The sequence below is a fragment of the Labrus bergylta genome, chromosome 19 (genome assembly GCF_963930695.1).
Source record: "Labrus bergylta chromosome 19, fLabBer1.1, whole genome shotgun sequence".
Taxonomy (NCBI): Eukaryota; Metazoa; Chordata; class Actinopteri; order Labriformes; family Labridae; genus Labrus; species Labrus bergylta.
The window spans coordinates 5,522,846-5,547,309 of record NC_089213.1 but is presented as its reverse complement, the minus strand read 5'-3'; the positions used below and the strand labels follow the sequence as shown (position 1 = coordinate 5,547,309).

The following is a 24,464-nucleotide window of genomic DNA, read 5'->3' as shown; positions in this document are numbered from 1 at the left end:
ACACACGCTCTTGTGATCTGGACACAACATGCTCAAATGGTGCAGTGGTATTTTGCATAGCTGGCCTCTGGTGCACTTACACTCTCAACCAATAGTGGCCTTTTATAAACATCTATGCTTTGGTGAATATTTCTTTAAGTCACATGAAAGAACCAGGAGAAAACAGACCATATTCACATAAAGAATCAAAGAGGAGGAGCTGCCAGAATATAAGAACGATCCTTAAACTGAAAGTCTCACTCACATTCAACCCACTTTGTACTGCAGGAACAATTTGACGACTGAGTGAGTGGGACTATGGAGGTGTGATTTGATGTGTTCATTGTGGAGTTATGATGAGAGTAAAAAATAATATGGTAATGTAAAGTTTTTGCTTTATGCAATGGCATTTCACACCACAACATAAAGAAAAATCACATGATGTGGTCTTGTAGCTACAGAGATGACAGATCAAAGTGGAGCTGCATCTACACGATCATAATTTCTAAGAATGGATCTACAGAAAGCAGAGCTTTACACGTTCTACCTTAACGCTGCTCTAGTGCGACACCACTTAGACCATGTATTAACCGTGTTAGCATTTCAGCAAATGTACTTGATGATGACGACGAGGATGAAGACGACAAAAACTCGGATGTGTGGAGTTAAAGAGATGACTGCAGGCTTCTTGGTGAACAGTGTGAGAGTGGAACACTCCATGCTAAGGCCCAGTTCAGACAGTGTCATCCAGTGAATCTTCCTGCTTCTTTTAGTGCATACTTGTTCTTTAACTGTTTGAGTATAAATCTCACTTTATCCAACAAGTAGACTGCACAAGTCTGTTAGGAAAAGGCGACATCATCTATAAGCAGGATTAGTTATTCATTTTGTACCTTCTCCTTGAATGACAAAGATGGAGGTCACAAAAAGAATAACATTTGAAATCATCTGAATACACGTCTGAGTAGGGTTTGTGATGTCCGTTAAACCAAACCATGTCAATGTGAGTAGTGGTGATGTTTGTCAAAAATGCACACTCTGTGAACACACAACATGCTGTACAACACACACGCACGCACACACGCACACTCGCTGGCTGGCCCACACGTAAACTCACGCTGAGCTTGCAAGCGTTTTCAGATTCAAAGCAACATTTCACAAAAGTCCTTTCACAGTAACATTTTTTTGTAAAGCTCGCAAAAGCTGAAGAAACCTTTTTTTTTGTTTTGGGTCATAAATCTGCAGTTCTCTCTCTCCATCTCAGCCCATTCCTTCCACCAATCTACCTTTCTTTCCTCCTCTTTGGCCAGTTGCTGCTCCAGCTGCTGCAGCTGCTGGGTGGAGCTATCACACAGCTGGTTGTAGGTGGCCGTCAGCTCGTCCTGCTGAGCCTCAACGTGAGCTCGCTCCTCTGGGGACAACCTGGAGAAGTAACGAGGGTAGAGAAGGCAGCGTTTATGTGTTTCATTTCTGTGCTGGTGTGCGATGCCTACAGTGACTAATGTAAAGGTCATCAGTACTTCCAGTTTATAATCTGCAGATCCATCTGGACCAGAAATGGTTTGTTTTTATAGTTTTCCAGAAGTCCAGTTAACACATGTAAAAACAGCTGATCTGTACTTACTTGCTGGCCTGTTTTGAAAGCAGGAAGACTTGAGTGCTCCTTATGGCTTCAGCCACTTCATCTTTTTTGGCTGCTAGCTGTTCACTGATGGCCTTTAAAAAAAAAAAAACATACATGCATGATGTAATTAGTACAGTCCAAACCTAGTCTTCCATCTACTGCTTAAAGGGCTTTTTACACCGCAGGTCACACCTACACATTCACACCCTGCTCTGTAGTGTCCATCAGTACTGACTAATCCATTCATACACAGTCACATGCTGCTGATGCAACAGCGGGCACAATTTGAGTCAAGTGTGGCTGCAGGAGATGGGGATCAAACTCCTGACCTTTCGGTTGAGAGGCGACCTTTTCAAGCGATCACTTCATTTGACCGATTGGATATAAAATGCCTTGCATCAACAATGTGTATAACAAATATATATCATATTTTATTTATACCTGTTGAGCAGCAATTGAAGACTCAGCGTTGGGGCCACCAGTGCGCCGCTGGAGGCCTTTGACCCAGCCGAGCAGGTCTGAAACCTGACCAACCCTGGCCTGCTTCTCCTCCTCCACCTCTTTCTGCAGATTGAAGAAAAAAAAAACTCAAGCTTCTTATTTTGTTGAGGAAATAATTTTAAAAACATCAAGCACTATTTCTCTCACTTTGCATGACAGTGATTTAAATCTTCAACAGATATCAAATTCAAGCAGCAGATTACTACAAAGTCAAACAACGTCCCACCTCTTCTTCTTCCAGTCTTCTCAGTGCATCACTGATGTACTTTACATGCTGGGTTGTCAAGGTAACCAAGGCCGTGTAGCGTGTGCGCAAGTCCATGAACTGCAGAGAGAAGGCCCAGAAACATTGACAAACACAGCTGATGTACAGAGTTCCTTACATGTCTAGGCGTTATGATTTCAGAGAGTGTATGAGAGAGTCTATCTTTACCTCCTGAGTGATGGCGTCAGAGGTGGAGTGCATTCTCCTCCTCTTGACAGGCGACTTGTGCGTAGATTCTACAAAGGCTCTGTAGGTCATTAGCTGAAGTTCATAATCCTACAGAGGGAAGCGGTGGGAGGCCAAATGAGTTAAAAATAGAAGAAAAAACAAACAATGTGTGACAATTTTAATATGTAACTTCTAACATTTGACACACAGTGTAACACAAAGGAGCCGTCTCTTACCTTCACTGAGGTACAGTACTGCTTGGAGTGAGTCTGGCACTCATCTAGTTTGGTCTGGTTCTGTTCAATCTCGACTACTAATGCCTGCAGATGAAACGAGACAACAACAATAATGATCATCAGTTTAAGCCTGTTGGAAACAATCAAGAAGTTTCATTTTGTTTTCCCACTGTGAAACATTTGATGCTGAATAAGAGATGAGCGGTTCTGACCGTCTGCTGGGCCAGTTGTTCAGACAGTGCTTTGCTGTCCATCTGTCCAGGTTGTGTGTTTTCTTGTCTTTCTGTCGTTTCTTCGATCCACTTGATGAGAGCAGAATGACCGTCTCTGTACTGCTGCAGGTCGGAGCCCAACACATCTAGATCAGTTCGTCTAAAACCAAAAAGGACAAGATCTTTAAAACATGTAATGCAGAAGATATAAAATGTAAGTATTGCATTAGTTTGGCATCCACAATGTAAGAAAAAGTGACATGTTGTGCGAGATATAACACAGTCTCACTCACCGTGTCTCCAGCTGTCTCTTGATGCCGCTCCACCTCTCTGCCATCTGATTGGCTCTCTCCTGGTATCTCTCCAGCTCGGGGCTGCGGTCCGGATGCAGCCTGCTGAGCTGAGACCCCGCCTCTTTAGCGCGACCAACCTCGGCTTGCAGAGACTTGAAGATGCCCTCCTGCTCTGCGAGCTCAGCTTGCCAATTCTGGAAACAGAAACCAAAAGTTAAAAAAAGTTAAATTCAAAAAAGAGTTTCACAACATTTTAACTGGTCATGAGGGGAGTTCATGTGTTCCTTACCCCGAGCTGATCTTTGAGGTTTTGAATGGCTGTTGAGTCAGCAGGAACGGTGTCTTCTTCACTCAGTCTGCTCTCGTACCTCCTGACCTGACTCTCCGCGTCATCGAGGCTACGTATCAGGATGTCGACTGTTTTTAACCTGAGGAGCCACGGGGGGGGGGGGGGTAAAGACAGGTACATAAATCAAACATTTAGAACAGGAAATATTCATGTAAAGATGAATGTACAGTACAAGAACAGAGCAAGTACAAGCTCACTTACTTTTCTAGGTAGACAGATGAGAGGTTGTGCAGTTTGTCTATCTTCTCTACAGCCTGATTGAGTTCAGATCTGAGGACGGGAACGCTCGACGACGACGGCTTCTCCTCGAAGAAACTGACGCAGCGACGGGAGACGTCACCCAAACTGGAGCGCAGGGCGTCCAGCTCTGACTGCAGCTTCTAGACAAGGAGATACAATTTCAGGATTTTACACAAATCTTTATGATCAGTCACAATTTCTAAAAAGGAATGTTTACTGAGGTTTAAACCCCAGACTGACAAACAGTGAGTACTAAATTAGACTGATTTATTCACGGTCAAACCTCACTGTTTATCATCTCTATTAGCAAAAACACAATATGTAAAGTCCTGATTAATACCAGCCAGAAGAATTAGGATTTTCTTGCACGTTGTATAAAAGCAAAACTGCATAAAAACTGACTGAACTGTGAAACAAAAATTGAAGCTAAAAACTAATTATTGACTTCATTTAAAGTTGTTGAATCTCATTCCAACCAGCAGATGGGGCTCAAACTGACCTCCTGCTCTGCAATCTGGACGGTGTTGTCAGTGCTGCCACCTGACAGCCGGCTGGGAGGCGGAGTCTGAATCCCCCTCATCAGTCTCTGCTCAGCGTCATTCAGACGGAGGGTGATGTTCTGCAGCTCTGACAGGTACGAGCGAGAAACTGACTCGTCCTTCTCCACTGGAGGGAGAGAGAGAGAGAGAGAGAGAGTCAACAACAGTAACACTGAAAACATTTGTTTAATATGATTTAATGATCAGTTTCATCCTCATGCTCATTCCTGAAGGCTGAAAACTGTTGAAACATGATCATGAACGGGTTGAGATGAGGACGTTCAGGGTGCTACCCTGTCGTCAGTATGATGCAGAGCTTTAGTTCAGTTTGACTTGCTGAAGATCAGACAGAGAACTCCTGGTTCAGTTGTTACATTTTTTGCATAAACCATTCAGCTAATTCTGCTCAAACATCAGTGGTTGTTATATTTTTCCGCCCCGGGTCACCTGTCTCCATGTTATGCAGCAGGTCCTGGCAGTGCTGCTGGGCCGCCTGAACGTCCCTCTCCAGGTCGCGTCTTTCCCCCGCCGCGAACAGTGAACTCTCTTTGCTGTCAGAGAGAAAGTCCGACATCTGGGAGTCCAGGTGATCCAGGACCTGCTGCCGCTCTGACGGGGACTGACAACGCACCTGACAGGAGAGAGACAGAAGAGGACGGAGACCCGTTTAGAGGATTTGGTTGAAAAGAAGCAAGAAGAGAATCAAGTTGAAGACAAAATGTGAAAGCTCACCGAATCCAGGCTCCACCCAGCGACCGTCCTGATGTCTTTGAGCAGGTAGTGCCATGACACAACGCTCTTCATGTTGACATGCAGCTGATGCCACAGAGACATGACCTTCTGGTACAACTGCTCTGCCCTGCACACACACACACACACACACACACACACACACACACACACACACACACACACACACACACACGTAGAATAAGAATCAGTGGAAATGTGGAAGTGGAATCTACCTCCTCACAAACTTATCAACCACATTATCTGCAAACAAAACTACATGTGTGCTCCGTGTTTTCCCACCTGCTGGCCGTGTCCATAGCCTCCTGGTTGGGAGGCGGCACGGTGAAACACACTGACGGGACCATGGCCTCGTTCCCTGAAGGACTGATCACCTTCCACTTTGTCCTCTGAGAGTTGTCCTCCAGCACGCACTCCTCACCTCGGCTTATTGTGATCTGAGAGGAGGGGGGGGGGGTGGATGCAAGAAGAGAACAAAAGAGAGAGAGGAGGATGGAGCAGGTGAACGGATGGACGGATGGATGTTTGGGAGCGATGAAGGGAGAGAAGAAATGAGGATGGATGGATGGATGGAGGTCAGATGAAAAAGAGGAAGAAAGCGAGGGGGTGAAATCAGGGGGGAGATAAGAGAAAACATGTAAACCAAAAACTGAAAACAAGAAACTCATAATGCAACAAAAGAAAATGCAAACATATATGAAATCTGTGAGGTTAGCAGAAGGCCTTAAATGATGTGACATTAGAGAGCTCGACACATAAGGACTGAAAGCAGCTTTGCATATCTATAATGAAAGCTTTTTATTGCATAAGCAGCAAATATTCAAACTCCTAATGAGGTTGAATGAAACCTGGGCTGGCTTTTCAAGAATCTTAAGAAAACCAAGTTTGTTGTTAAAAAAAACAACTTTAAATTCAAAGTGAAGGCAAAGCCATGACTGTGAGGAAGAGTTTAAGAGCACACGGGAGGCTAACGCTGGAACTGCCTCGTCCACCCACCACCCTCTCTCACCCCGCCCTGCACACACACACATCGAAACATCAAAGATGCAAAGCTATGCACATATACAGTCGATACATGAAATGTAAATTCAAGCTTTGAGCTTTGACTCGTTCGCTCTCTTACTGACTGAATGAGTCGCAGATGCATGGACTGTTTGAAATTCAGTTCAGTTAAGCTCGCTGGTTGCAACCTGCCCTTATCAAATATCAGGTCCTTTTCATTCACGTGTTTTAATTCTTGTGTTATTAAGTCGTGTTTAGATGAACTAAGAGGAACCTACAGTGTTGTTGTAGTTCCTTTAATGTCCACTTGAGGCAGTGACGAAACCCCAGGCAGCTCCTAATGTGAAAAGGCCTATTTTTGTTTACAGCCTGGATCAAAAACGTATTCGGTATTAATAGCTCTTTTTTTTTTTAAATGTAATTAAGCCAAAGATGTTTTTAACCAATTGGCATACTTGGGGGGGGCGTGGTCTAGTTGACTGACAGTTGGCTAGTTGGACGTGTTTTAGCTTTGTTCAAGAGACCTTCCTCAACTCCAGCCTCGTTGTCTGTTACTAGATTTAATAGAAAGTTCTGGACTTTTGTCATTAAGGAGACCTGGCCAAGAGGGCACACATACATACACTACTGTGTTAGAAACCCAGCAGGGCCGACTTCATCTTTAAACCTGAAATCAGCTGATAAGAGAGGAGCAACCAGGGCGGTGCAGTGTGTGCAGTGTGAGAATCTGAGGTGAGAGAGGGAGAATATAGGCAGCTATACCTGAACGTTTGTCTTGCCAGCCCAGCCGACAGACGAGAGGAAGGGAAGAGGATGAGGATGAGGAGGAGGAGGAGGAGGGAGTGACAGGGGGAAGGAATGAGGGGATGGAGAGAAAGGAGGAGACACAGGAAAGTGAAGGAGAGAAAGATTACTTTTGATCATGTGCAAGTTTGTTTGTTTTAAGTATCAGATTCAGCACTGTGGCAGCCTTCCTCTTCTAATGCAGTTGGAGCAGCCAAAGTGCCTTCCTCCTTCACCTGGATACAACACCTCACATACAGTATGCTTCGCTGAACAAATCGACCCTGAGGATCCGAACTAAAAATAGCAGCAGGAGGGGCAGCAGCATGTCCACCCTGCTGGAGTGCTCGCTGCAGTTTTTTTCAGCCCGGGGGAGGGTTAGGGTTAGGGGGACGAGCCAGATGTATAATTGATCGTCTTTTAGATTCCCCGAGGACATCGTGGCACAGAGTGAGAGGCAGAGAGGGACTTCACTTTATTCAATGAAGAGTGGGTTATATAAAAGTGACATTGAAGAGGAAGGCCAAGCCAAACTCCTGTTCACTTCTCATTGTCATTGCTACCAAGTGTCTTTAGGCTTTTTTAGGCTTTAGGCAACTATTTTTCGGGGTTGGACTCGTAGACACGTTAGTGCATGTGCCTAATGTAGAGAGTCTGAGTCCTCCAAGAGGGTGGCAAGGGGTTCAAATCCAACCTGTGGCTCCTTTCCTGCATGTCATTCCCCACTCTCTCTCTCCCTGACTCTATCCACTGTCCTATCTCTCAAATAAAGGCAGAAAAAGCCCCAAAATAAACCTTAAAAACATTTTCATCTTCCAGACTGAACGCTATCTGTCTTTGCCAGTAAAAAAATAGCTGTAAAAGTTGGAGCTTTTACAATAAAATGTCCACTGCTGCAGTCTGTTCATCAATATGGGCCACAGAAAAGAGTTTGTGTGGACACACTCGTGCATCAAGACAAAAAAAACCCTAAATTAATCAAACATTTTGGAGGAAGTTGCTGAAATAGGAAAGCCCAAAAAAGTGGAAGTGGAGGGGGGCTTGTAGAGGACGTGCAGGGCAGAGAGGAGACAGCTGTTGCTCAGGGTTCAAACAGTAGAGGGGAGGTATGTAGTGAGCTGATTCTGTGTTTATATAAATACACATTTTGTCTTCACCTGGTTGTCACAGTGTTCTCTACAAGTTGTTGAAAACTAAAGCTGGCTTAAGCAGACAGTACGGTGACTCATCTCAGAGAGAAAGACGACGTGCACATGGGCATGCTCGTGAAGTGTGTGTCCTCTACCTCTATCTGTCTGTAGTCACAGATGGCCTTGATGGGTGTGGTGGTTCCCAGGGTGCTCTCAGCGCTGCGGGGGCGGAGCTGCACCACCGTCTTTGCCCGGCCCACCAGGCTCGCCACCGTGCTCTTATACTCGATCAGCTGCTCCTTCTCCTCCTGCAGAACACAAATCATGATTAGACCCTGCATACATGACAGATCAGTTTGCACCCTTCTGCAGGTCTTCTCTGAATATCGTCCATATTTTTTTATATTCTGTCTTTTTGTAACTATATGCACTTGAAGGTTTCATGACTCAGCGCTGGGTTAGCTTAGTTGCTTAGCATTAAACATTTAAAGACGGGCTCGTTGACCTGACAGGCAGAGGTACATTTAGTTTCTGACTTGCTTCCAGCAGAGAGAGTCATTAAGGAGTCGATTAAAAGACACAATGCCAGGTAGATTGAGATGAACAGGAAGAGAAAGGTTCACTGCAGGAGAGTTAGACACAGCGGGGCGGACAGAAAGAAGCTCAGAGTGGACCTGGGTGAATAACTTTAAACACATTACATCACTGAAATGAATTTCACACCACAGTAATGTTTGCTGCAGTCAGCACCAACATAACAAGTTAATGACTCGCTGGGAATAAACACACGCAGAACGACGGGTTGATGATCTCCAGAAGACAAACAACTTTTGAAATGAGAATGATGAGATGATGAGTCACATGAGCAAAATAATAAAAGAGTATGGTAAGACATCAGGAGAGAGTTATTACATTAACGGGAAAGTGATAGCACATGATTGTGAAATATAGCGACAGAAGAGGAAATAATGTGGGATTAGAAAACAAAAAGACGAGAGGGAACAAACAAAACAGACGTCAGAGTTTTGTAGTTCAAAGGAGAAAATCCGACTTTAAAACCGTCTCCTAAACCCTTATCGTTTCCTCTACAGAGGGAGTAAGTGCTTATTTATGAACCTTTCCTCAGTTATTCTAAGATTAAAAAAAAAAAGCTAAAGGTTAAGCTGTTTGTTTCCCTCGTGTCCTTCAGAAGCATCCTGCTGGGTAATCTTCTCACACTCAGGGAGACGGAAACTTCATTAACTGGAGATGGAAAATATTGAACCCATGCATGACGAACATGCAACGGGTGTGTGCAGGATACTCTGTGAGACAACATGTGAAAACAGAAACATACTGAATGTAACCACGCTAACTGTGCACTGAGGTGTGAATAAAGCAGCTGTGTGTGACACAAGAACACACCTCCATATTAAAATGATACGCTCACTGCTCTGGCCTGTGGAGCCGTGCCCACACTCACTCTGCCATCTGTTTGAAGTCAGACGTGTGTGTGTGTGTGAGTGTGTGTGTGAGTGTGTATAAGGTAGGTGTGAAGATGGCACTCTCTCAAATGTACCACAGGGAGGATGATTCAGCAAAGGCCTCATCACACAGATGACTTCACTGTCATGTGGCGTGCTGCAGCTGCTTGAGGCAGAGCACAACATTTGGTATGATAGCTGTATGCTAACACTTCATCCACTGCAGCTGTATGCTAACACTTCAGCTACTGTAGCTGTATACTAACACTTCAGCTGTATGGAAACTCTTCAGCCACTGCAGCTGTATGCTAACACTTCAGCCACTGCAGCTGTATGGAAACTCTTCAGCCACTGCAGCTGTATGCTAACACTTCAGCCACTGCAGCTGTATGCTAACTCTTAAGCCACTGCAGCTGTATGCTAACACTTCAGCCACTGCAGCTGTATGCTAACTCTTAAGCCACTGCAGCTGTATGCTAACACTTCAGTCACTGCAGCTGTATGCTAACTCTTAAGCCACTGCAGCTGTATGCTAACACTTCAGCCACTGCAGCTGTATGCTAACACTTCAGCCACTGCAGCTGTATGCTAACACTTCAGCCACTGCAGCTGTATGCTAACTCTTAAGCCACTGCAGCTGTATGCTAACACTTCAGCCACTGCAGCTGTATGCTAACTCTTAAGCCACTGCAGCTGTATGCTAACTCTTAAGCCACTGCAGCTGTATGCTAACTCTTCAGTCACTGCAGCTGTATGCTAACTCTTCAGTCACTGCAGCTGTATGCTAACTCTTAAGCCACTGCAGCTGTATGCTAACTCTTCAGTCACTGCAGCTGTATGGAAACTCTTAAGCCACTGCAGCTGTATGTTAACACTTCAGTCACTGCAGCTGTATGCTAACTCTTAAGCCACTGCAGCTGTATGCTAACTCTTCAGTCACTGCAGCTGTATGCTAACTCTTCAGCCACTGCAGCTGTATGCTAACTCTTAAGCCACTGCAGCTGTATGCTAACACTTCAGTCACTGCAGCTGTATGCTAACTCTTAAGCCACTGCAGCTGTATGCTAACACTTCAGCCACTGCAGCTGTATGCTAACACTTCAGTCACTGCAGCTGTATGCTAACTCTTAAGCCACTGCAGCTGTATGCTAACACTTCAGCCACTGCAGCTGTATGCTAACACTTCAGTCACTGCAGCTGTATGCTAACTCTTAAGCCACTGCAGCTGTATGCTAACTCTTCAGTCACTGCAGCTGTATGCTAACACTTCAGCCACTGCAGCTGTATGGAAACTCTTCAGCCACTGCAGCTGTATGCTAACACTTCAGCCACTGCAGCTGTATGCTAACTCTTAAGCCACTGCAGCTGTATGCTAACACTTCAGCCACTGCAGCTGTATGCTAACTCTTAAGCCACTGCAGCTGTATGCTAACACTTCAGTCACTGCAGCTGTATGCTAACTCTTAAGCCACTGCAGCTGTATGCTAACACTTCAGCCACTGCAGCTGTATGCTAACACTTCAGCCACTGCAGCTGTATGCTAACACTTCAGCCACTGCAGCTGTATGCTAACTCTTAAGCCACTGCAGCTGTATGCTAACACTTCAGCCACTGCAGCTGTATGCTAACTCTTAAGCCACTGCAGCTGTATGCTAACTCTTAAGCCACTGCAGCTGTATGCTAACACTTCAGCCACTGCAGCTGTATGCTAACTCTTCAGTCACTGCAGCTGTATGCTAACTCTTCAGTCACTGCAGCTGTATGCTAACTCTTAAGCCACTGCAGCTGTATGCTAACTCTTCAGTCACTGCAGCTGTATGGAAACTCTTAAGCCACTGCAGCTGTATGTTAACACTTCAGTCACTGCAGCTGTATGCTAACTCTTAAGCCACTGCAGCTGTATGCTAACTCTTCAGTCACTGCAGCTGTATGCTAACTCTTCAGCCACTGCAGCTGTATGCTAACTCTTAAGCCACTGCAGCTGTATGCTAACACTTCAGTCACTGCAGCTGTATGCTAACTCTTAAGCCACTGCAGCTGTATGCTAACACTTCAGCCACTGCAGCTGTATGCTAACACTTCAGTCACTGCAGCTGTATGCTAACTCTTAAGCCACTGCAGCTGTATGCTAACACTTCAGCCACTGCAGCTGTATGCTAACACTTCAGTCACTGCAGCTGTATGCTAACTCTTAAGCCACTGCAGCTGTATGCTAACTCTTCAGTCACTGCAGCTGTATGCTAACTCTTAAGCCACTGCAGCTGTATGCTAACACTTCAGCCACTGCAGCTGTATGCTAACTCTTAAGCCACTGCAGCTGTATGCTAACACTTCAGCCACTGCAGCTGTATGCTAACACTTCAGTCACTGCAGCTGTATGCTAACTCTTAAGCCACTGCAGCTGTATGCTAACTCTTCAGTCACTGCAGCTGTATGCTAACTCTTCAGTCACTGCAGCTGTATGCTAACTCTTAAGCCACTGCAGCTGTATGCTAACACTTCAGCCACTGCAGCTGTATGCTAACTCTTAAGCCACTGCAGCTGTATGCTAACACTTCAGCCACTGCAGCTGTATGCTAACTCTTAAGCCACTGCAGCTGTATGCTAACTCTTCAGTCACTGCAGCTGTATGCTAACTCTTCAGTCACTGCAGCTGTATGCTAACTCTTAAGCCACTGCAGCTGTATGCTAACTCTTAAGCCACTGCAGCTGTATGCTAACACTTCAGCCACTGCAGCTGTATGCTAACACTTCAGCCACTGCAGCTGTATGCTAACACTTCAGCCACTGCAGCTGTATGTTAACACTTCAGCCACTGCAGCTGTATGGAAACTCTTCAGCCACTGCAGCTGTATGTTAACTCTTCAGCCACTGCAGCTGTATGGAAACTCTTCAGCCACTGCAGCTGTATGCTAACACTTCAGCCACTGCAGCTGTATGCTAACTCTTCAGCCACTGCAGCTGTATGCTAACTCTTCAGCCACTGCAGCTGTATGCTAACTCTTCAGCCACTGCAGCTGTATGCTAACACTTCAGCCACTGCAGCTGTATGCTAACACTTCAGCCACTGCAGCTGTATGGAAACTCTTCAGCCACTGCAGCTGTATGCTAACACTTCAGCCACTGCAGCTGTATGCTAACACTTCAGCCACTGCAGCTGTATGGAAACTCTTCAGCCACTGCAGCTGTATGCTAACTCTTCAGCCACTGCAGCTGTATGCTAACACTTCAGCCACTGCAGCTGTATGCTAACACTTCAGCCACTGCAGCTGTATGCTAACTCTTCAGCCACTGCAGCTGTATGTTAACACTTCAGCCACTGCAGCTGTATGCTAACACTTCAGCCACTGCAGCTGTATGCTAACACTTCAGCCACTGCAGCTGTATGCTAACACTTCAGCCACTGCAGCTGTATGCTAACTCTTCAGCCACTGCAGCTGTATGTTAACACTTCAGCCACTGCAGCTGTATGCTAACACTTCAGCCACTGCAGCTGTATGGAAACACTTCAGCCACTGCAGCTGTATGGAAACTCTTCAGCCACTGCAGCTGTATGGAAACTCTTCAGCCACTGCAGCTGTATGGAAACTCTTCAGCCACTGCAGCTGTATGGAAACTCTTCAGCCACTGCAGCTGTATGGAAACTCTTCAGCCACTGCAGCTGTATGGAAACTCTTCAGCCACTGCAGCTGTATGTTAACACTTCAGCCACTGCAGCTGTATGTTAACACTTCAGCCACTGCAGCTGTATGTTAACACTTCAGCCACTGCAGCTGTATGTTCACACTTCAGCCACTGCAGCTGTATGTTCACACTTCAGCCACTGCAGCTGTATGCTAACTCTTCAGCCACTGCAGCTGTATGGAAACTCTTCAGCCACTGCAGCTGTATGCTAACTCTTCAGCCACTGCAGCTGTATGGAAACTCTTCAGCCACTGCAGCTGTATGGAAACTCTTCAGCCACTGCAGCTGTATGGAAACACTTCAGCCACTGCAGCTGTATGGAAACTCTTCAGCCACTGCAGCTGTATGCTAACTCTTCAGCCACTGCAGCTGTATGGAAACTCTTCAGCCACTGCAGCTGTATGGAAACTCTTCAGCCACTGCAGCTGTATGGAAACACTTCAGCCACTGCAGCTGTATGGAAACTCTTCAGCCACTGCAGCTGTATGGAAACTCTTCAGCCACTGCAGCTGTATGCTAACTCTTCAGCCACTGCAGCTGTATGCTAACTCTTCAGCTACTGTAGCTGTATGGAAACTCTTCAGTTTGGGGTTGGTTTGTCAGACGCTCTAAAAAATAAACATCAGACTTTGCAGCCTTCAACCTTTAGCTTTGGAGAGACCTGTTATCCATTAATGAGATTTAAATAAAGATTAATTTTCAATCTTAATGGATTAAACTCAGGACCGGCTTACAAGGTCAGAGGTCGTTCTTTCATATAAAACACATCTGGAACGAGGTCCCACTTCATATCAGGACAACAACCTCAGTGATGCATTTGAAGCAGGAATAATAAACACCACCTGAGGGATGGACTAAATCTGTTGTTGCTCTTATATACTCTGCTCTATGTGACGTGTACAAAGTGTTTTCAAAGATGCCCATTAAGTCCTTCTATGTCCCACTGAAACTGGTAATGAAAGCATGTGATGGGGGGGTAGTTACCATCGAGTCCTGCAGCAGGTCTTCCAGTTTGCTCAGTCTGCTGTTCTTGTCACAGGTGTACTGTCTCTTGATGGTTTCCTGGAGCTGGCGCAGGTACGACTCACAGTCCCGGGCATCGCTCGTGAACTGATGGAAAGAATCAGAAAAATTAACGTCAAGATGACTTTCACAGAAATGTTGTTTACATCAAATTATATATTTTATAAATCTGTTTATGCAAGTTCATCAAGAAGGCGCTTTGAGGGCTCAGACTTCTGCATTATCTAATCTCAGGTAAATGTAGAGAGAGCATCATGTGTTTGCAGGAAAGCCTCGGGGTGTGAGGAAAGTTAAAAGAAAAACATTTTCCTTTATTATCATAAAGCAGACACACCAACACAGAGCTCACTTCATGAGAGCGCCTGAAGACGAGGAGGTATCACAAATTCAATGTTACTAAAAATCATCATCATTTTCAGTGTTTTCAAAACAACACCTCACATTTTCATCTTCATCATTTCATGCCCAATCTTCGGCGCTTCAGCACTTCTGTCAACATTTTCCTCGCCCTCTTAATCGTGTCAGCACATCTTTTTGCACTTTCAACACGTCTCAGCACGTCGTGAGACGGTCCATCATTTTTTTTTTTCAGCTTTTAAAAAGAGATTATTTTGTATTTCCTGTTTCAATACATTTTCAGCTTTCAGAGTTTTCACACATTTTCTGTAAGGAAATACAATTCTTCTCATTCATGTTTTAAAGTACATGAAAATTCAGGTTACTTTATTTTCACCCGTACTGTAGGTAGATTTTTTTTGCAGCCATCAAGTATTAGTTTAAAAGCTCATGTTCTGTTCATGATAAAGCCCCAACATACCCCCCTCGTCCTCAACATTTACCCCTTCCCCTACGTTTGGCACGTTCACCTCTAGGGGTAGTGTGTCCTGATTCTAGTTGTAAAGGAGGGGCAGGTTGAAGTGTTTTAGGGCTTCATGGAGCTTTAAATGGAGATTCTTTAGATACTCCAAACTGAGTGTTATGACAAATCTCCCAGAATGCCTATCGGTGTTGTCTTTGTTTGTGTGTGGCGTCTTTGGGTCCCTTGAAAGGTGCTACACAAAGTCAAGCTATTATTATTATTATTATGTCGCTGTATCTGTTTGCATAAATGCCATTGACGACATACTGATAGAGTATCTGAGTCTGGAAGGGTCGGACCATGAGTGTTCCCCATCACTCCTCATCACTCTGTTCTGAGGAGCGATGGGGCACTCGGAAACTAGGACGAGGAGTAAAGACAGAATTGGGTCTTAGCCTAAGTCTATAACCAGCATTTGTGGTTAGAAGTTGCCTCACCTGGAAGTATGCCGTGTTGTCTTTGAGGTGCTGCTCCACACACACACAGAGCTGGTTCACCCACTGCCACTGAGTCTGCAGGGCTGCACTGTAGGCCTGACAACACACACACACACACACACACACACACACACACACACACACACAGGTGGAGACAAAGAGAAGAGAGAGTGCATTGTCACACAGAAGTCACAGGTAGTTCAAGCTCCTAAAGGTAGCTGGAAGGCGTTTAACAATCTTAAATATAAACGTGATTAGTATGAAAACAGTGTCCCACATCGGTCATGTTATTCCACTAAAGTCATCGTTCACCGTCTCACACTGGACGTTAGCTGTTCCTATCGTTTACTGAAAAGGTTTTTAAAAAAGGTCACAATCTATTTAAATTTGATTTACAGTTACAGAACTTTAAAAATGCATCGTGACCAAATGCAACCTGCTCAGTACAATTAATGTAAGGGAGCCTTTCTGTTCCCTTTAAATAAGTCACAGAGGCAACAAGTCGGCATCCTCAAAGGTCAGCGAGTCAAACTGAATCAAATCATCAGGCTCACCTCCACGCTCTGTTTGGCTGGATGGTTCTCCTGACACAGGCGACTGGCTGTTTCCTGGAGGGAGCGCATCACCGCCTGTTTTTCATCCAGTTCTAACCTGATTTCCTGGAAACGGAACAGGAAATAGAAAGACCAGAGCATTGACGTAACATTAACATCTTATTCATGTATTCATGAGTATTTACCATACCATTAAAAAAGCATGCTGGGACATGAGTGTGATTTGCAGAAACTGTGATGGTCTTGTTAAAGGCAGGGTTGGTCATTTTCACAAACTAGCTTTATTTTGAAAGTAGCATTCTCTCTGTGCTCCCTCAAAAGCCACGCCCCCCTCACTTACAAGCTCCAGATGTGGACCTCAGCTCATCTCTTACATTGTGTACAAACTACGTCGTCTCACGTCTCGTTCAGCGGTGAGTAAACTCGCAGTATAAACTCTGTCATCTGTGACGCGCTCTGAGTGTGGGCTAGTGGACGCAAGGGGTAGAGAGCGAGCAGGGAGACAGGGAGGCACCTGATTGGTTCATCAGATTGGTACCTCGTGGCAGACATTGGTGGAAGTTTTTACAGGTTTACAAACTGATACAGATGACGGATTTTCTTTGTTCCTTTTTCAGAGAACATGAGTTATTAATTTCTGTCAGGACCTAAAAGACAATTAACACCAGAATCTTTAAAAGTGGATCTGGAGAAAATGACCAACCCTGCCTTTAAACGTGTGTCTTTCATTTTTTTCCTGTATAATCTCAGAGATTATTCTGGTGAGCGCTTTGTATTGTATGATTTTTTTTTTTTTTTCAGTGCATCATGTCTCCTCCTCCCGACACTCACGCTGTATAACTCTCTCTTGGCGTTCATGTTGGGGTTGTTGTCGCTCCAGTCGAAGGCGATCTCCTCCTCCTCCCTCTCGTTGAGCCAGATCAGCTCCTCGGTGCAGTGGGACACAAATGCGTGCAGGCTCTCCAAGCTCCGCAGGCGCCATGACGAATGTTCCTATGGCAACCACACAAACAAACATCATCATTATGCTGATCAGTACTGCAGGGAGAAATAAATACAAAAAATCCATTGTTCTCTGTTATTTTGCATCATCTGTCTTAATGTGTTACATCAACAGCAATTCATAAAATAGGGAGATAATAACTTTCCTCAAAAACCTTTAGACCAACTAGTCCTCTGAATGTTCATAAGGGCATCTAAAGAAATATAATTAAGCTTTTGCAGCAACACCACTTTACCCTTTTAGGATGTTTTAATATCTAAGATTTATTCTCTTTCATACATAATAAATTCACATGCACTGTGATGTTCTCTTTCTTCTTGCAGAATATTTAAATCTTATAATTGCTCAGGGTGTGTCCTCCATATTTTCACATTTACTCCTCTTGAACAGATTTTGTTCATGCATCCTTGACCATTTCCTTTTAGATTTTTTTTTGTTCTAACTACTTGTACAGACTGATGGTATTTTATTAATTGTATTTAATCCTTTATGTTAGCCGAGAGAACCCACTGAGCCCGAGCTCTCTTTTCAGAGTTGCCCTGCAGCATTACAATCAAAGATAGAACAAGAAGAAACAACACACATGTAATATAAAGAAGTTAAAATAAGTAGAAACACATTTATGAACAAACTCTGATTCTTGCACAACCCCACGCCCTGTTTAAAAAGTCACATTACTTTCCATTAGTCGTTCAGACACTAGCTCTACTTCTAAGAGTCGTCAGTAAAATGTGTTTTAAATATGTCTGTTTTTAAAAGTGATTCTGAGAGCGGGACATCACACCAGACTGTCAGAGGAGAGAGGAAGGCTTCAAGAAGGAACATTTAACCATAAAGGGACCAAATAAAGGGGTGTACTAACTAAAAACATTGAGAAATGTATGTGCTGTAAGTACAGTGTTAGTAATAAAAACACAGGGACGATTATGAAAAGAAGACGGAGGGGGTCGGAGAGAAGGAGCAGAAAGAGAGCAGATGCACTATTGTGTTTACAGCCGGAGAGTGCTGTCATGGTGTAATGAGATTAACTGAGGATGGGGGTGAACCGGGACACAAAGAAGTGTGTTACTGCAAACACACACATACAAACACATACACACACATACAGAAACACACTAACTGACCAGTAGTTTGCAGTATTGATGCTCCAGCTTGGCCAGCGTTTCAGAGTAACTGCTCTTGAAGTTTGGAGTGACTTTAGCCTGGAGGAGGAGAAGACGGTGAAGCTTCATTAGAAGAGTCAACACTCAGCAGGAACGCCTCGGAGTTCATTTACAAGTGATGTGTGTGTGTGTGCGCGCGTGTGCGCGTGTGTGCGCGTGTGTGCGCGTGTGTGTGTGTGTACCTCATAGCTGCGTGCCTCCTGCAGGCTGCTCATCAGCTCTTTCACTGCAGTGTGGATATTGTTGTGCTCCTGCAGGTTGTTTTCTACAGAGGGAAGGTCTGCGCCCCATTCTGCACGCTCCAAGAGCTCCTTAGAAAAAAAAAAAAAATCAAAGGAAGAGAGATGAACAAGGGTCTGAACAAATCAAACATGAAACATACTGTAAAGCGTTCGTTAATTAATAGCCTGGGCTTTTTTTTTTACTTCAGTCTATGAAATGATGCTGCCTTTATTTAGGACGGGTGTTAATACAGGATTGGCCTTTATCTTTTCAAACCAAATGTGACCCTACTACAGCGCACCTTGTATTACTGAACACAACTTGACACACAGTGAGCAAGCCAGCTTCCATTCATAGTTTTAGTGAACAGAATTGAGTACTTTCCTCGCTAAAAGAAAAAGCTTGATAGAGACTCACCTGCGTCTCCTCCACCCATCCGAGCAGCTCGTAGATGAACCTCAGGCTCCCCTCGTCCTCTGACGAAGACATGGCCACCAGCTGGGAGCGAGCCATGGGTCTCCGCAGGAGCGCCGCGCCCACAGCTCCCACCGCGCCCACAGCTCCCAGCAGCGTCTGCCCGAGCGAGAGGCCGCTGTCTGTGGCTCTGTGGCTGGTGTGCTCCGCCCCCGTGCCGCCCAGCGTCTGGGTGAAGTGGCCTTTTCTGTAGACGCTGGAGCACTGCAGTCTGAGGGAGACCAGCTCCTCCTGAAGGCACGATACTCTGGTGACGGGAGATACAAACATAAAGTTACTCAAAGAGACTCGTTTCTCTGTTTCTGTAATAAAAGGATGCGAAAAACAACAGAAACGAGTCAGCAACACAATCAAACCTGTTGACCTTTGATTGAGCATAACGAGCTCTTTGTATTTCCCATTATCGCCTTTAATACACGACCTAACTCCACAGGAACACTTTGATCGAGTTTGACTCTTTGACTCCAGTCTCACCTGAACGCCAGCTGCTCCACCTGGTAGTACTTTTCCTCTCGGAGGACTTTCAGCTCCTGGTTGAGTTGTCTGATGAGAGACTCGCAGTCCTGCAGGTAGCACGCCAGTTCTTTCTCGCACTGCACCGGCTCGCCGCTCTCCAGTCGAGACATGTCCTGTGCATCAGAGGAGGTCCGATTAATCTTTGTTTTTATTTGCTGACTGAGCAGATGTGTTCAGGTTCATTTTAAAGTTTTAAATTAAGTTGCAGTGTGAAGCCCAACCGCTTTACAGCAAGAAGTGAAAGTGATGAGGGTGTATTTTTTTGTCCCAGAGGGGCAGTTCATTTTAGAGATTTACACATCAACAGCACATCGTCAAATACATCGCCATATTACCCAACATTCACTGAGCACTAGCCCCCCCCCCCCCCCCCCAGGATAAGTGTGTCTGTATGTTGTGTTGGAAATTAAAGGAAATCAGAAATGCGAGGTTCAGCACTTACCGCCTGGAGGGTGTTCTTAGCGAGGGTGAGCTTCTCCTCACAGTCCAGAGCCATGTTCTGGATCTTATTGGCCCTCTGAAGCAGCAATTCTAGCCTGAAAACACACACACACAAAACACACACACACAAATATTAAAGGGGGCACATCCCTGAAAATCACAATTGCTGCATCAGTGTTCTTGGTTTAATAACATTCATCGTGCAAGAATGAGACTTTTGAATGGATTACTGTGCATGTGCATGTGCATGTGTATGCGTGCGCGTGTGTGTGTGTGTGCGTGTCTGCGTGTCTGCGTGTGTGCGTACCTGTCCACAGCAGGCCGCAGAGCCTTCTCTCTCTCCAGCATCTCCAGGATGAGTTTGCCCCACTCCTCCTCCAGGTCGTTGGGATGGAGGCCCTGAGGAAGCTTAATACGACCGAACTCTATCCACACCTTGACACACATAATGAGAACACACTTAATATCCCATCATGCTTCACTGTTAATGCAACAAACTGTAAAAAAAATACCGGGACACAAGCCCCGTTAAAAGCCTCCGTGACATCAGAACAAAACGAGCTAAACAAGTCGGTCTGCAGACAAACAGTCTGCAAACATCAGCTGATGGAGAATAAAGGAGGAACTATAACCGAGGATCATGTGTTCGAGTGCGATCAAACAATCTGCTGCTTTCATAACAGCAATAACGGTGGAAAGGACTTCGCTTAAGGAGACAAAAGAATGACTGAACTCTCCATTTAAAATCTGTCATTGAAGCCGTCTGATCCCTCTGAGCTCAACCCGTGATGCACAGTGAGCTCTGCACATGGTGCCACATTTTGGTCACTTTTTCCTCCTTCTTTACACTCCTTTTACGATCATTCATTCTGTCCACTGTTCTCCCTCCGATCAGTCTTACCTCCAGCAGTTTGTAAAGGTGTGCGATGTGACCTTTCTCCATCTCCTTCGACGGGATTTCTGTCTCTTTGAAATGGACGTACTCGTTGTAAAGTGCCTGAAAGTCGAGAAAGACAGACGTTACTGTTGTGTGCAGTGGTCAAAACAAACAAACAAAACAAAAAAAAGAGTCAAAACCTGTCATCAGAGGGACGAGCTTTGTAATAAAAGTCTAATTCTCTTGGTCTTCATTACCTAGTTTTATCAAATTTCATCTCCAGCTACATATTAGACTGTTTCTTTCTGCAGTCGTTATTTTCTCCTATTCCTTAAACATCATGTCGAACATTATTTCTCCTTCTCCAGAACTCGTCTCTTCCTTTTGAATGTCAAATCAACTCCTTTTAAATCTGAGTTATTCACTACCTATCGCTTACCTCAAACCTTTTCCTCACTCTTGTCAATTTGATTAAAGTCTGTCCCTCCCTCCCTCACGTCGCTGACTTTATTTGGTCTCTCAGGGTTTTACAGAAATTGCCTGTCAGCCTCTTTTCTTTGATTCCCGTCACAGCCAAATGCAGCTGCAAAGAAGCACGTATTCACGCTGTAATTTAGATCACAACACTCCTAATAATCCACTCTACATGCCTCTGATTTTTCTTTGCTTGGTGGTTTAATTCTTGCTTCTTTGTCTTAAATCTCTGACCACAAACCCCTAACACCAGAAGAACAGAACGAGACACTGCGACGCTCAACGCTCGGTAGCTCACCTTGAGATCTACGGGGTTTTGTGGGAAGTTCTTGTTGGCCATAAGGGCCGTATGCTGGCGGCTCCACTGGAGCAGAGAGGAGAACCTGGACTGGTACTCTGACCAGCGCTGGTCCACCTCCTGGTGATGGAGGAGAGGAGAGGAGAGGAGAGGAGAGGAGAGGAGAAAAGATAGATTTCTCAGCAGTAAAACTAACATTACAACTTCACAGACGTCGACTCAAAGTGATTCATAATACATGACTGCAGCACTGGTGAATTAATTGCATCATTATAGGAAAGTTGCAGGTCATTACTCATGAGGTTGACGAACAGACAGAATAGAAATAAGATTTCTGCTGAGGCTGACGTGAAAAATGAACATACAGGAAACATCATGAAGTATTCTAAAAGTTAACAGGATATGTAGCAACTAAAGCTAATGCACCGTAACACATCATGAACTGAAGATCATGCATGTTCAGAGCAGCTCTACGGATGAGGTTCAGATGCAGCAATGTGAAGAATAGTCACTGAGATTGTGTGTAAGAAGAAAGAATCTCATTAAAAACACTCTCCAATGACCAATTCTGCAGCAGGCAGGATAAAAGGTGTACATGAGGAATGTGACTTACGTTTGCAACGATGCCCTCTCCGCCCTCGGGGATTTTAGGGAAGGCATCATAGATGGAGGAGACGTAGGTGATGACTGACTTCTCATCAGGAGATGGAACATCGACGTCTGGAAGAAAAGAGAAAGAGAGAGATGGAGAATTAGAGAAAGAGGAAAAAGAAGAAACGTGCAGACAGGTTGCCGTATACTTTAGAGGAAATCAATTTAGGTAAAGGTGGACAAAATCATTTTAAACCCGACGAGTCAAATTATTTTAAACCCGACGAGTCAAATTTTGAACTCTGACAACTGAAACATATTTAGATGCTAAAAACTTGTTTTTTAAGAAAAGATAAACCTATAAACGACAACTCAACATTCAAACCACTAGAAACCATTACATCCTGTTTGTTTTCTTTGGTCAGATTGAGCCAGCTGTTTTTAAATCGAGAAAATTAGTGTGCACGTCCGAGCTAAATGCTAACAGATACAGGACATCATAAAAATGTATTTGCTGCAGAATAAAGAAAACGGTCTGCACACCGTTCAGTTGATCAATAAAAAATATATAGTATAGCACTGTTCATGAATTAAGACTTCTGTGAGCCGTTAGCGGCATGCTAAAAGCTAACAAACTTGTGGTATCTCTGTCTCTCATCCAGCGTCATGCGGCCAGCCTTGATAATTCACGCTCACCTGGCTGCACATGTCTTACACTGAGACAAATAAAATCCTCACTTTGTGCACATGTCTCATCCTGTTGGACGGTGCTACACATGAAACAGCCTTCATGTGGTTTAAGATGAATGTTTACTTGCAGCACAGCAGAAAAAAAACTATCACCTGATTGAAAAAAAAGAACAATAATCTAAGCAATAATCTGTGTGTGTTTTGGATGTCTGACGTCCCCAGAGTTTTGTGAAGTCAAATAATGTTGTGAACCCCTGGTTTAAGGTGTCATTTGTCACAAACACAAAATATAGGAGAATAGAGGATTTACAATAAAAACAGAAGGAGGGAGGCTTAAGCAAGAAAAAGTGGTGCTTGAGTTTCTAACTTTAACGTTTGAACTACTCTGTCAATATTCAGGCTGGGTTGCATGTTCAAATGTTGGCATACTTGATCAAACAAGACAGAAATACCAATCTATAAAATATGTAGCTCTTCCTTTTTCCTATTTGACCTTTTCCCTGCGTGCACAAAGCTCTATTTCTAAGACGTGATGAGAAAAGTAGCTTTGTTTCCTCTGTTTTGTCTGAACGGGCAGAGAGGCGGTTGCTCTGTTTGTCCTTCCAGATAATTTGTCTCACCCTCAGCGTCCAGCAGTCTGGTCACCCCTAGCGACTCAGCGATCTCGAAGGCCTGCTCCAGGTTCTCCCGGTTACCCTGCCGCGACACCACCTCCATGTCGATCAGGTCTGGCCTGGAAAAGCACACAGGGGATGATTTAATGGGTTTTATACGTTTGTGTCTATCTGTTGTATCTGTCAGTGATCTGCATGTTTAGTTTTAAAGTTTGAAGTCCTGCAGAGATTCCAGAAAGTGTTCAACATCCTTCACTTCTGTGCAGCATTTAAAGTGATTTACTCTGAATTGTCGAAACACATTTCAAACATCCATGTGCAAATATACTGATTAACTTTTATTATGTCATTTTAAAGCCTCAAACCGACTCTAGGTTGCGTTGTTTGCTGTTTGGACAGGCTCTTAACCTGAGGATTTGTCTGCATCCTGTTGCTATGGTTACACATCTTAGATACCATCTGCAGGGCATTCATTTAGAAAAGTGAACAGACTGTTCAACTAGAACCACTTCCATAGGTGTCCATATATCAAAAAAAAATTAATGGACACCCATGTGACACCCTTCAGCCAATCAGAATCGAGTATTCATCCAGACCATGGTGTAAGTAAAGGATGATGCCCGACGAGGTGTCCATTATCAGGAATTAACACGTTGGATGTTTGCAAATCTAGTCACCCAGAGCGTGGTATTAGCTCGGTCAATGTGCATTTTATTCATCTAAAGCAGCTCATCGCAGTCTGGTTTGAATGCTTATTCACTCTAAACATTATCATTTGTGTTCTGAATTTAGACTCTTACCTGTATCTGTGCAGCAGAGCGTTGAACATGCGTCCGTCACTCCAGGATGAGCTGAAGTTGACACAGCGGAGGCCGGGCCAGCCCTCTGTCGCCTGCTGGCTCCATATCAACAGCTTCTCTTTGGCTGTGAGGTCGCCTGACTCGCCGCTCACATAGATCTCTGAAATCTGGAGGGAGCAGAGAGAGAAAGTCGAGCTTACCATCTGGATT

The 24,464-nt window shown here is 44.6% G+C and overlaps 1 protein-coding gene across 4 annotated transcripts in view; it reads right to left on the bottom strand.

Annotated features, from left to right (window-relative positions):
* The window catches only part of macf1a (microtubule actin crosslinking factor 1a), a 231,681-nt gene that overhangs the window by 88,642 nt on the left and 118,575 nt on the right, over positions 1 to 24,464 (bottom strand). For all 4 annotated transcript variants that reach the window (XM_065948500.1, XM_065948501.1, XM_065948503.1 and 1 more), the window contains 30 exons: positions 24,255 to 24,421; positions 23,461 to 23,573; positions 22,173 to 22,279; positions 21,560 to 21,679; positions 20,812 to 20,907; positions 20,218 to 20,345; positions 19,912 to 20,005; positions 19,428 to 19,582; positions 18,897 to 19,200; positions 18,440 to 18,568; positions 18,219 to 18,296; positions 16,923 to 17,084; positions 16,092 to 16,196; positions 15,538 to 15,633; positions 14,203 to 14,328; positions 8,227 to 8,379; positions 5,439 to 5,593; positions 5,139 to 5,265; positions 4,854 to 5,037; positions 4,367 to 4,533; positions 3,829 to 4,007; positions 3,568 to 3,706; positions 3,279 to 3,472; positions 2,986 to 3,145; positions 2,774 to 2,857; positions 2,538 to 2,645; positions 2,331 to 2,429; positions 2,045 to 2,167; positions 1,604 to 1,695; positions 1,266 to 1,401 (listed from right to left, as the gene is read on the bottom strand). In XM_065948500.1, the coding sequence (XP_065804572.1) occupies positions 1,266 to 1,401; positions 1,604 to 1,695; positions 2,045 to 2,167; positions 2,331 to 2,429; positions 2,538 to 2,645; positions 2,774 to 2,857; positions 2,986 to 3,145; positions 3,279 to 3,472; positions 3,568 to 3,706; positions 3,829 to 4,007; positions 4,367 to 4,533; positions 4,854 to 5,037; positions 5,139 to 5,265; positions 5,439 to 5,593; positions 8,227 to 8,379; positions 14,203 to 14,328; positions 15,538 to 15,633; positions 16,092 to 16,196; positions 16,923 to 17,084; positions 18,219 to 18,296; positions 18,440 to 18,568; positions 18,897 to 19,200; positions 19,428 to 19,582; positions 19,912 to 20,005; positions 20,218 to 20,345; positions 20,812 to 20,907; positions 21,560 to 21,679; positions 22,173 to 22,279; positions 23,461 to 23,573; positions 24,255 to 24,421 (4,080 nt within the window). The remainder of the gene's footprint in view (positions 1 to 1,265; positions 1,402 to 1,603; positions 1,696 to 2,044; positions 2,168 to 2,330; positions 2,430 to 2,537; positions 2,646 to 2,773; positions 2,858 to 2,985; positions 3,146 to 3,278; positions 3,473 to 3,567; positions 3,707 to 3,828; positions 4,008 to 4,366; positions 4,534 to 4,853; positions 5,038 to 5,138; positions 5,266 to 5,438; positions 5,594 to 8,226; positions 8,380 to 14,202; positions 14,329 to 15,537; positions 15,634 to 16,091; positions 16,197 to 16,922; positions 17,085 to 18,218; positions 18,297 to 18,439; positions 18,569 to 18,896; positions 19,201 to 19,427; positions 19,583 to 19,911; positions 20,006 to 20,217; positions 20,346 to 20,811; positions 20,908 to 21,559; positions 21,680 to 22,172; positions 22,280 to 23,460; positions 23,574 to 24,254; positions 24,422 to 24,464) is intronic.